At 33.0% G+C, this 12,925-nt stretch overlaps 1 protein-coding gene across 2 annotated transcripts; it reads left to right on the top strand.

The window, feature by feature from the left end:
* Positions 1 to 8,546: 8,546 nt before the first annotated feature.
* On the top strand, positions 8,547 to 12,659 carry LOC141707435 (O-fucosyltransferase 19-like). 2 transcript variants are annotated; one of them, XM_074510599.1, is made up of 8 exons: positions 8,547 to 9,157; positions 10,331 to 10,403; positions 10,499 to 10,569; positions 10,734 to 10,822; positions 10,919 to 11,051; positions 11,147 to 11,379; positions 11,464 to 11,940; positions 12,032 to 12,659. In XM_074510599.1, exons 1-8 carry the CDS (start codon positions 8,678 to 8,680, stop codon positions 12,279 to 12,281), a joined length of 1,806 nt encoding a protein of 601 aa, XP_074366700.1. In that variant the 5' UTR covers positions 8,547 to 8,677; the 3' UTR covers positions 12,282 to 12,659. The 2 variants fall into 2 exon arrangements, with proteins under 2 accessions (XP_074366700.1, XP_074366699.1); XM_074510598.1 differs by having other exon boundaries at positions 10,478 to 10,569.
* Positions 12,660 to 12,925: the final 266 nt, after the last annotated feature.

Here is a 12,925-nt window from a genome sequence, read left to right as displayed (position 1 = left end):
TTAATTTAACGCAGCAACTCAACAGACCTCATCTGGTCTGAACACAACTACCTCAGAGGAGGCAACTCAACAGACCATCCGTGGTCCCACACAACCATCTCAGAGGAGACTGACGTGAAAGGAACTGGAACTCTGCCCTGACTACCGCGTAAGAATCTCCTAGGCATCTGCAATACATATAAAATATTCTGCAAGGGTGAGCAATTACTTGCTCAGCAGCACCACTATATGAATAACGAGTAAAACAGTTTAAAATAAAGCAGTTATAGGAACAGAATTCATAATGAAAATCAGAGATAACTGGATATCACTAACTAGCATGCTTTATTAAAACAACATAGTACTGTGCTGTGTAAATACCAGAGTCCAATTTTAGCATGCTAATCATTTTTATAAAACCGTTGTATCAAATACTTACGCTCTTATATAAATCACAAATCCCAATCAGATACATAGCGAATATGTGAAGACAGCTGATCAGGCTATCAACACCAGACGGCTCTAACTGCCATCCCATTTACCTGTTCCGGAACTTAGAGACTAGCTAGGTCTCTGACCTGCTGGACTAATCGGTTTTATAGTGCGCGCAACCGAATTAGCCTCTTACGCCACCTCAATAGGCCTACTCTAGCCCCAATATATCCCATATCTGACCGTTTTATCCAGTTTTCAAAACACTTGTACCTATCTCATTTTTAAAATCATTTATTTAACCAGCACACATATAAAATCCAGTTCGCAAATCATTCCATTCGAGATAGGTACCTTTCGAAGTTACTTTTCCCCAAAACAATTTAAAAACAGTGATTTATAACTACAGGGGATATGTAACTTAAAACGTTTCTGTTCCATTACGAGAATAAAATATTTAGCTATTCATATGCACTGAACCATAAAAGAATGGTCAGGAGTACTTGCCTTGCAGAGCTTTACAATTATCACTGACAGATTTTTGATAGACTTGAACGTTCGGGCTCTCGTGGAAAAATGACTGTCTCACTAGAAGACATCACTGCTTCTTAGCAATCTATCTCAAGATAGTATCCAGGCCTCTCAGGGTTCTTTGCTTGGGAACCTCGAGGCACTTGCCGACTGATCACTAGATTATCTTAATTTGATATCAATTCTTGAGTCCTTCGACCAGAACCTACAGAGCCGAAATACCCTACGTTAGACGTCTAGGCATGCTTGACATATCCTCAATAACACATCTACCCATTCGATATCAAACCCCGACTCGTACTTATATATATTATTACAATACACACACCCACTTAGGGTTCACATTCTCGAAAATAGGTTCGGTGTTCGTTTTCGGAAAAATACGTATACTCGTCATTTTACAAAATTAGGGTTACTACTTTTTTTGTCATAATAGTTCGCTACCACATAATACAATCAAATTTTTGTATACAATATCTATATACGTTTATATATACTCGTTCGACGGCCCGATAATTGCTGGATACGCTCCCGTGCTTTCGTAATTCGATTTCCCGGAAATCGGGTAGCACTTCCTTTATTTATCGGACTAACTCGTCGAACACTATCGACGTCAATCACAACAATCAACCCGTCAAACCAGCAATTAATCCAATAATCAATCCCATAATTACAATTTATCAACCAAATTACGTGCTCGACTTTGATATATAATAATTAATTTTCGTACCGAAAATAATTTTACGTACTAATTATTATTTATATCATTTTAGGACTCAGAATGATTCATCACGGTCCACCGTTGACTCACCGAAGTTCATTGTCAACGGCGGTAAAATTTACGGGTACCCGATTAATTTCGGGTTTCCATCATAAATTCTACCAATTATTTTAAAGATCATTTCCAACACGAATAATTAATATCACGAATATTAATCAATAATTCCCTGCAATTAAAAGGAATTAAAATCAAAATTTGCAATAATTTTACCCAACAGAACATGAACGGCCCAACAAGGCCCAAACCACCAGCCTAACAGTCACCCAACTGCAAGGCCCAACAAAGAAACCAAGGCCCGAATGAACATGCCCAACAAAGAAACCACAGAGCAGCACACACGGCCACGCACGGCCCACACACACATACACAACACAGTTACACACAACACAACACACACAACACAGCACATATGCACACACAGGGCACACACACACATATATATATATATATGTATACCAACTGAGCAAAAATTGAACCAAGCCAAACTGAAAAACAGCGGTGGCTCACCGGAAAAACAAGCCGGAAAGAAATAGGAAGAGGAACGAAGCCCAGGGCATGCCCAACAAAGAAACCACAGAGCAGCAACCGCAGCACACACGGCCACGCACCGCCCACACACACATACACAACACAGTTACACACAGCACATCACACACAACACAGCACATATGCACACAAAGGGCACACACACACACACATATATATATATGTATACCAACTGAGCAAAAATCGAACCAAGCCAAATTGAAAAACAGCGGCGGCTCACCGAAAAAACAAGCCGGAAAGAAACAGGAAGAGGAACGAAGCCCAGGAAAGCAAAAGGAAGAAAATGATAGCCGAGAAAAAGAATGAGCCGAGCAAAATCAGAAACAATCGAGAGAGAGAACAGAGAGAGAGTCGAGATACAGCCGAGAGAGAGACAAAGAGAAGTGATGTTTATCTCCCCCCCTAACTGATTACTCACCCTCCTGAAATAACCAACACACGGCACGTGTCCAACTTCGTTGGATACGTGTCATTTTATTTTTGTTTTAACTGACTGCAAGCCCGACACGTTATTTTAATATATTTTTAAGGGTACAATTCGTAAATAAGTATTAATCAGAACATCGTCAAAATAGGCTTAAGATGATACAAATATCCCGAAGTTATTTAAATCATAAATTTCAAAATTTTAAAATAATTTTTAAGGTACGCTTTATACCCGCTTTTTAACGAATACCGAAAGAAAGCACGGGTAAAATGATTCCCTAAAATTTCTAAAAAAAATTTAAAATTCTCAGAATAATACGAACTTGATAGAATATAAGTTTCATAATTTTTCAAGAATTTCTGAATTAAATATGGATTTTACAAATAAACACACCCAGAAAATTACTTAGAAATAAGTAATTAATGAAATATTGATTTCTCAATTTTATAAAATCTTAAAAATAATTATTGAAATTATAAAGTCATAAAAACAATTTTAGAGACAATCCAAGTATTTATGGAAATAAAACTGCAATAACACCATTTTTAACAATGATACAAAATCATACAATTCATTAATTAACCACACAATTCAAATTCATACACTAGTAATCACATATACATAGTGACAGAGTAATAACCCATTGACTGAACCCACACAATCATTTTATTTAATTATTTATTCCATATTTATATATATAAATAATAAATAAAATATACGGGTCGTTATAATTCACACGTGAAAACCCATTTCTTTTGCAATCTATATACTTCCTCCTTTTCACTATACAAGTTCTTTTTGCGAAAATTTTTGTTTCAAATTATTTGTTTATTTTTAATTTTAATGTAAATTGAAGAGTAATTTTTAAAATTATCCCTATATTTAGTAGCTTCAAGATTTAATTTTTTTAAACCTTAACTATATTCTCATTTTCAATACTTCAAATAGTGATATTTTGTGTAAAATATTATCCAACTAACTATATCATAACATGCGTAAATTTTTTGAAAGAGACATGTAAAATGAGACGAAAAAGTATTATTTATTAACTAATAAAAAATCCTAACCAACTTACTCATTAATTGGATTTTTTCTTAATTTTAAATTCTCTGCAACTACATGTGTAAACAACACTATATATTTAGTACGGGTGTGCACAGTTTTATTTGGCTCAATATATTAAATTTTAATAACTTGAAAATATTTCACGATATATCAAAACATTTTTAGTTATTTATTTTTGGATCACTCAATGAATAAATTTTTTAAGTTATTTAGATCCGTAATTACAAGGAATATAACGTATTTCTAACTATATATAATGCGAAGGAGTTTGTATCGAACCAGATGAGATAAAATTTATAATGATTTCTCTTTGTGTGATTATAAGATCACATATATCTCTCCCTCTGTTCAATTTTTACCATTTTTCATGTAATTACTCATTATCTCTCTCTTTTCAATTTTCACCATTGATCGAACTTAGTATTAAATTAAGAAAGATTTATTTTTTCGATCATCTTTCTCGTGGTCTGTCCCGGAAAGAAAACAAGAAAGGTGATAATCAAATGTTAAAATTTGCTAGTCACGGAGACATGCATGATAATATATGTAACAAACTTATCTATTTGTGTAGCCACTTAATTGTGAGACATAACCTCTGAACAAACTCATTTTGGAATGGGATCATGGAGGCAATTCTAATACATTATAAATGTATAGATATCTGAAATATTTTGTTAAGGAAGATCTTTGTTCATGCATGAAAATCAAGAAAGACATAAAAAAAAGTTGTAAGAAGAAATTAAATCTCACCAAGTCATAATTTGAAAAGTCTGGATTGAACCAATCAAGAAGTGTCATAATGTACTAATTCGAGAAGTGTATTCGAGAAATATATCAAATAAAGGGGTTGCAAGAAGAAATAAAATCTCACCAAATCCTAATTTAAGTAATTCGGATTGAACCAATCGAGAAGTGTCATAATGTACTAATTTGAGAAATCTGATAGTTCTTTCGAGAAGTGCATATTTTATTAATTCGAGAAGTTCATTTGTACTAATTCGAGAATTGCAAGTGTACTCATTCAAGAAGTATAAAATAAGTTAATTTGGGAATTTGAGAAAATATGTTAGTTAAGTTGATTCCAGAAGTATGCAAAACTGGATTTGAGAAGTTAGCACAAGCAGCCAATTCGAGAAGTCCTGCTGACTCAAATAATGCAGTTCTCTAACAGTTTAGTCACAATTATCCAATGAAAGATTCATACTTAAAATTTATAGAAAGGAATTGAAATTCATACTTAAAATATATGCATTTTAACTTAAGGGAATTGATAAATAAACTCTAACAATTACTATTTAAGCTCCATCTTTAATTTTTAGATATTTTAATTATATATCTACCCATGATTTCTAAATAGTGGAATTCATTGATTTTATTTCTATCATGGGTAGTTGTGTAATTTACAAGTCTATTGGAGCTTAAATAGTAATTTTTGGAGTTTATTTATCAATTCCCTAACTTAATTCCCTTATATTTGGTTTCTTTCGCCTGCAGTTAAAAAAAAGGGACGTGTGACTTTATTTGAGTCAAGTGTTTCCTATGAGTTGAACGGGAATATTGGCTTCTATTAATTGCGTAGATCGATAAGTAGTTGAAGTTAAACAAAATTCTTGAAGTGTCTTGTGCAGTTGTGTTTGTTAAATTAGATTTTTGGAATACAATTGGGGTGTCTTTAATCCCCTTTTTCTGACCGTTCTTTCGTGAAGCTTTACGCAACGAAAAGTCTACAATTTTTTTTTAGAATTTCATGTTTATTCAGTAATACAAGTAACGAATTTTGCATCTTCAGAATTATTATCTCAAGTTAATTGCACCTGTTTGATGATTCTTGTCACTGTGTAACCCAACGAATAACAAATAGGAGGAGCATATTATATTTTAAACTCTATATATATTCGCTAAAACCGAAAATATTTCAATTCCTGTACATGCTAAGATAAATTTGACATATTTAACTTAAAATGGCGAGTAAAAAGATATTCTTGTAAATATAAGCCCGATCAATATATTTATTACATATGGAATGTACCTAAACCTGACAGTGTAAGTGTAAAGCTTCACAATTGTCTATAAACAAAATAGATAGGAGTAGACTGTAAAAACGAGACATGTACGTACTGCAAATATTACTTATTAGGTACGACTTCATGCATCGAGGTAAACCCAGGATTATAATTGAAAAAAAAAAATGAACCCCAAATTTGATACGATAAAATCGCAAGGCAATACTTAGTTTTTATTTTTTATTTTTGAAGATGGTGTATTAACTATCCATCCCGGATGGCTCTAATGATTGATGAAATTTTAAATTAGATTTAAGGTAAATACATCAATTTAGAGAAGTGGTACGAAAAATAGACCCTAATCACCTTACTAACAATAAAATTAAGAAAAATATTAGAGATTTCAAATTTTTATCACAAGTGTCGCATAAATTGTTGGGAACCTTCCTAATAATAAAATGAACCCTGACCCTGCGTGCATTAATATGCGCACGAATTAAAATTCATGTGTCAGCCACATCATTTGTTAAAATTTTTGGGAAGATATTTGGGGAAAGTAACATTTCTTTAAAATTAATATTCGATCAACAAATGTAAAGTTAGGGTAAAATTTAGTCAATCACTTTATAATCTGGTTGATATAACTTTAGGTAAATTGACAAAGAAGAATCCTAAAATTTATCATGTAATCCACAATATAAGCAACAAGCTTAACCTAATTAAGTTATTGATACGGCTAGGAATATAACATCACACTCAAACTCTCAAACTTACCTATGGACAATTGAGTAAAGATGCAAGTCAATTTAACAATAAATATCAAAACCTGGTACTAAAAAAATTTAACAAGATATAAATTTTAAGAAAAGAATTTCATTGCTCAGTATAAAAATAATTTACAAGTTGAGCATAGGTCCTATAAAATGAAATAAGATTTCTACTGTTTTATTTGAAAAGTCAGAGTTTGTGTTTGTAAAGACATGGAAATTTAGCAACAAAAAAGAAGACATGGAAATTTCGTCTTCCATGTGTAAACTGATTGTTGGTAGTTTAAGAATTCCGGCAGACAATGACGTTGTACTGTACATGTATACACACAAAACGACGCACCGTCAATATTTCCCGGCAACAGATACTGAGATATTAAATATCAGTAATGTCATCGACCCCTATTAAATATCGTAATACTGAGATATTGATGAATAAAATATTGACTTGTTTCTGGGTATCCAACATAACTTTGTTTTATTTTATTTTTCGTGGTACGGGAGCCAAACATTATTGTTTAAATATCTTTTCACGCCGGAGAAATTATGTCATGTGCTGAGTTTCACATGTCAAGAATCTTATTAACTATATTAAATTACACCATGTCATTTTTACGTTCGCACTAACTAGTCATATGAATCCATTAATTAAATCACTCAATATTATTTAATAATTATTTATCTCATAATGACTGTTGGTTAAAATTTTATCGCTAGCGGGATCACTGTTTACCTTACAAGCTACATTTTCTCTTCTTAGATAAAAGTAATATTTACTCATGGTATTTAGTCCCTCTTTATTGTCATGTAAACTATTTGAAAATCGTGTGATACACGATCTTCATTAATATTTAAATATTTTTTAAAATTTATTTATTTATTTAATTATATAATAATTTTATTATAGTCATATAAATATATAATATTTAAATATTTATATTAAAATAATAAAAATTAGGAAGAATTTGTGTGCTCGTAGTTTACTAAGACAAACTTATTGTAATTTAACGGGATATGTAAACTATATTCAGTAGTTTAGTATGTATATAATTCTTTATATTTTTATTTTTAATAATTAAAATATGAAAAATAACCGTTAAATCAAAATTTAACTCGTTCCGGTTATTATAGATTAAAATATAGCACATTCCGATTATTATAATTTAGTATTAGTATGAATGTCTATCAATTTTTAAATTTATCATTTTAAACTTAATAAAAATATTAATTAAAAACAAAATATAGGTAAAATATTTTCAGATGTTCAAGCTCACGCATAGTCAATAGTCAAGTACTAACGATCAATTATTGCTTAATTCGTTACTAAACATTTTCAACTCCATGATAAAATTCAGGTAAAACTTACTAACTTTGAAGGTAGAAGAATTTTAATCCAAAGTTATCAACATTTTCCTATATTTTGTTAGTAGTGTCACGTCTCCAAATATATTTTCAAATTTCGTTGCAGTAAAACTAGTTACTTGAAAAAAATTAATTCGTGTACATATTAAAATTCTATATTATTGTTAAAAAAACTTATTGGTTGCACATATAAGATATCAAGACTTGAAAAAAGAGAAAAGAATCTCAGCATTTGTCAAGTTATTTTCCGTCGTTTATTTCCTTACCAAAAAAGAAAATGCATTGTTAACAACCAAAATCCAGCCTAACATAAGATATTTCAAACTTGGCCAAAATTGTGAGCTGGGCAGTAAATGGTGGAGAATTTTCGTTACAAAACCTGTAAAATTTTATTTACGTGCTAAATACGTGACGAGCGGGATTTAACTGTCATTAAAATTTCTAGATTGACTTGATCAAAGTAATTAGATAAATTAATTGCAAATATCATGTGTGTATAGCAATCACATCTACTACCTACACTACTTCCATTATAATTCTTCGTGTACACAAAAAGGAAGTTACACTTCCATTGCATAAGCATTTGACATTTTGACTTGTACATTAGTGACAGCACACACATACATACATTGTATATATAAATGACAACATTGTTTACTTGTACATCGACTAAGAAAGAAAATTCTAAACTTTCATTCTCTTATATTTGTTTTTTCTTCTTCTTCTTTCTACAAATCATAAGCTTACATATTCATCATTCTAAAAATATAATTTTTATTTGGAGATGCCATCTAGCAACTCCACCTGTGTGAGCCCACGCAGCAGTGGCCCCGCCACGCATCGCCGCCGCGCCAATGATTTTTCTACAGCTTCGGAAGATGAAGTTGACGTGGATGCCGGAGTTTTGCACCACCGCAAAACTCCGGTGGGGGAGTCCTTGTTGATGCCGGAGAGCTGGGTATGGAGAATGGAAGATTATGTGGTGGGGTTGACAAAGTTTGTGAATTCTTGCAAGTCAAGGAAGAATATGGGGCGTAGGATTGTAATGGGAGGTTTGATGGTGATGATGATGGTGTTGATGATGTTTTTGAAGGTATCGTATAATGAAGTGGAAATGATTAATGGTGGGAAAAACAGGAGGAGATTAGATGGGCTGTTTACTATTCAGACATGGACTAATCATCATCAAAGTGTTGTTCTGTCTGAGGAGATTAAGACTTCATTAGTTTCATCAATGCCTACAAGAGTTCTGGAGAAATACCCTGTAAGTGTTTCATTGAATCATTTATTATCTTTGGTTCTGTTGAGCTGCAATGCCATGTTTTGTGTTTTTGTTTTTTTTTTTTCTGTTTTCACTTGGTGATTCTGGGTAATTTTGTAAAAAGAAAAATTAGGTCATATTTGCTATTTCTGGTGATGAATCCAAATTCAAAGTTTGAGGAAAACGTGATGAGCCTAACAATAAAAGTGGACACGTATATGAATAATAATTTTTGATATTGAATCCGAATTCAAGAATTACAGCCCACAGTTGTTCTATTCTCTAACAATAAAATTAGTTGATGCGTGTTCTGTTTTGTTGTCTCTACTGGGAATTTACATTACAGTTCATGGTTTATACATTCAGAAAAGAAGATATTTTGTTGTGAAAGCTAGGCTAGGCTAGCTTTACGGAAACACGTTTTGCAGTTACATATTCGTGGGGGTCAATTTGTTATTGTTTTCTATTTTGGTGGGTTTTCTGTTATTTATTTTTTTATTTTCCATCTAATTTTTGTCTACAAAAAATGTGCAGATTGACTATAAATTAATTAATAAAAGTGATTCCTGCATTCTCGTCAGTCAATATCATCAATAATATTATCTCAATTTTAAAATTGTTAATTTATCAATATCACATTGTTTAGGATCGAATTCTGATAACATACCTCTTACTTTACTGGTTGCTTTTTAAATTGACCTGTTAAAGAAGTTATAGTGGCTAGCAACTCATGAATTCCCGTTTATATTTGGTCTTTTGGAGAAAGCACTTGCCTTGCCTACCCTCGACACACTTGACCGTTGTGTTTTCTCAGTCTCTGACGCCTTTTCTCAGATTTCACACTTTATTTATACATACTTTTTTCCCAAATTTAGGTGGAGAGAGGTGTTAATATATACTATAGTAATCCCTGTCCCCTACTAATCCAATGACAACGTTCTAAAAAACATAGATATTAATTGTTTTTAGCAATTTCGGGTGTTTCTTGTCCAAGGTCAATCACAAGAATTTAAATTTTTTGTTTTATTTTTTCATCGAGTCTGCAACTATCAACCTAACCTAGTGTTGTATGCTCTTCTGAGTTAAAAATGGGGAGACAATTTGCTACATGTATTCAAGAGTTGAGTTTACAGCTGCTTGTGATGCAAATAATCAAGTATTTTGTTTTATTTACAGGTACCAGATATATGGATGAAACCACATAGTGATGACTACTATAAATGCAGTGCTCGCAAGAATGATCCAACAAGTACGTTCACCTAACAAGTACAACAGACATAAAAACCTTGCAAGTACAGTACTAGAGTTTCTAATTATCTACAGATCTTTTAAAACATTTCACAGGGAATAGAACGGCAACAAATGGTTATATATTAGTCCATGCCAATGGTGGACTGAATCAAATGAGAACAGGAGTAAGTCTTCAACTTCAATTTCATAATTTAAGTTTGTTTTCTTTCCCATTCACAGTGTAATTTTATCTGGCTACACATCTACATTTTGCTGATGCGAGAGTCTTGTGTAACCACAGACGATCTTTACAACACTTCATAGTACTTATTTGTCTATGTAAATGCAGATATGTGACATGGTTGCGATTGCAAAAATTATGAATGCAACTCTTGTGCTTCCTTCGCTTGATCATGAATCATTTTGGACGGATCCTAGGTATCATTTTCTCAACTTCTGGACCTAATTATTCCTCTCTTTTTTTGAGTTTCTTAATCTAAAACACTGAAGCATTTGTTGTATTTTTCACTGCAGCGATTTCAAAGATATTTTTGATTGGAAGCATTTCGTAGAAGTATTGAAAAATGATATTGAGATAGTAGAAACACTTCCCCCACGTTTAGCAGCAAAGAAGCCCTATCTAAAAGCTCCTATTTCCTGGTCGAAGGTCTGAAAAAATACTAGCTCTTAACCTCTTCCTTCTAAGTTCTAAGTGTCTCATTTGAGAGACCATGTTAACTAGAAGTATAAACATATTTGCAGGCAAGTTACTACAGAGGGGAGATGGTTGCGTCGTTGAAAAAACACAAAGTGATCAAGTTTACGCATACTGATTCCCGACTTGCCAACAACGGCATTGCAGGCTCTATCCAGAGACTTAGGTGTCGTTCCAATTACGAGGCTCTCCGTTACACAGATAAGATAGAAGAGCTCGGAAAGATATTGGTAAATCGACTTAGGAATGAAGACACTCCATATATTGCTCTGCATTTAAGGTAATACAAGGAAATAACAATAATTTATGAAAATGGTCACTTTGGTGTCAAATAAACTAAAAATAGAATGGTTTTTGTTTGCAGATATGAGAAAGACATGCTTGCATTTACAGGATGCAGCCACAATCTTACTACCGATGAAACTGAGGAACTCCGTGCTATGAGGTACAGTGTCAAGCACTGGAAAGAGAAAGAAATAGACAGTTACGAGAAACGATTACAAGGTGGCTGCCCAATGTCGCCACGAGAGGCAGCTACTTTTCTCAAAGCTATGGGCTATCCTTCCTCGACAAAGATATACATTGTTGCAGGGGAAATTTTTGGTAGTAATAGCATGAATGCATTCAAATCAGAGTATCCGAATGTTTTCACTCACTCTACTCTAGCCACAGAAGAAGAGTTAGAGCCCTTTAGGCAATATCAGAATCGCCTAGCTGCTTTAGACTACATTGTGGCATTAGAAAGTGATGCATTTGTTTATACTTATGACGGTAACATGGCAAAATCAGTGCAGGGGCATAGAAGGTTTAAAGGATTTAGAAAGACTATCAACCCCGATAGGTTTGTACCGTTCTCACAGTTTCCTTGATTATAGTAGTTCATTTATGAGTTGACTTTATGATTTTTTTTAATTATTTTTTCGACAATGCAGATTAGGGTATGTAAAACTAATTGATCAGTTCGATGATGGAACTATAACTTGGGAACAGTTTTCCTCCGAGGTAAAGAGCTTACACTTGTACAGGCTTGGGACTCCTTATCTTAGACAGAGAGGTGAAACACCAAGATTAGAGGAAAATTTTTATGCAAACCCTTTACCTGGTTGCATTTGTAATAGATCGGAGAAGAAAATCAATAGCAGATACAGGAGTCCAGGTCTAAATGCTGCTACAAGGAGATAGACTTGTCTTTTATTAAAGATATTTGAGAACTTTTTGGTTGTGCGGCTTTGGTGAGAAAGACTTTAGTTGGGGCCAGTGTAGTCACATGTAGAGGTCTGTGATCTTGCACCGACTCATTTTTGCTTGTTTGAGGCTTATATTTATTGTACATAGAGAAAGTGGACAATACAAGCAAAAAAGAGTCAGAAGAGGTTGGATGGCAAAGGCACACCAAAGTGACTGGTAGCATCATTTACATGCCTTATCTGCATTCTGCAGCAATGCTAGTAGTAGATCTTTTTGTTTTGCCAAATATAAGATAGGTTATTCTTTATTCTTTGAAAGATTTGAGTTGCACTGTTTGCCAATAGAGCAAATCCTCACTATTGCTTTCATATACATATTTATGTTTGGGTGTTTTCTCTGTTTCTTTAATCTTTAATTTTACTTCTGTGAGGAGGCAGAAGAGACCGTAAGGAATTAAACACATGATACTTATGGCTATTTTATTTGGGGAAGGTCAATTACAACAAACTGAAAATAATCCGCCCACAAGCCTCCACTATCTTTGGTAATTATGGAAGAGGGTTATCCACTAGACTATTTCCTTGCTAATGACACATATGGTTGTACTAGTTCTCAGCTAATCTTAAAAGTTATAATTC

The sequence above is a fragment of the Apium graveolens genome, chromosome 2 (genome assembly GCF_009905375.1).
Source record: "Apium graveolens cultivar Ventura chromosome 2, ASM990537v1, whole genome shotgun sequence".
NCBI lineage: Eukaryota > Viridiplantae > Streptophyta > Magnoliopsida > Apiales > Apiaceae > Apium > Apium graveolens.
The sequence above is the reverse complement of the archived record's forward strand: the minus strand, read 5'-3'. Positions and strand labels throughout refer to the sequence as shown.

What these genes read in the sequence shown, in the direction of transcription:
- LOC141707435 (XM_074510598.1), top strand. Translation starts at nt 8,678, where the DNA reads ATGCCATCTAGCAACTCCACCTGTGTGAGCCCACGCAGCAGTGGCCCC. An exon ending in TCATTTTGGACGGATCCTAG is followed by an intron (nt 10,823 to 10,918) that starts GTATCATTTTCT and finishes TTTTCACTGCAG; the next exon opens with CGATTTCAAAGATATTTTTG. An exon ending in TATATTGCTCTGCATTTAAG is followed by an intron (nt 11,380 to 11,463) that starts GTAATACAAGGA and finishes TTTTGTTTGCAG; the next exon opens with ATATGAGAAAGACATGCTTG.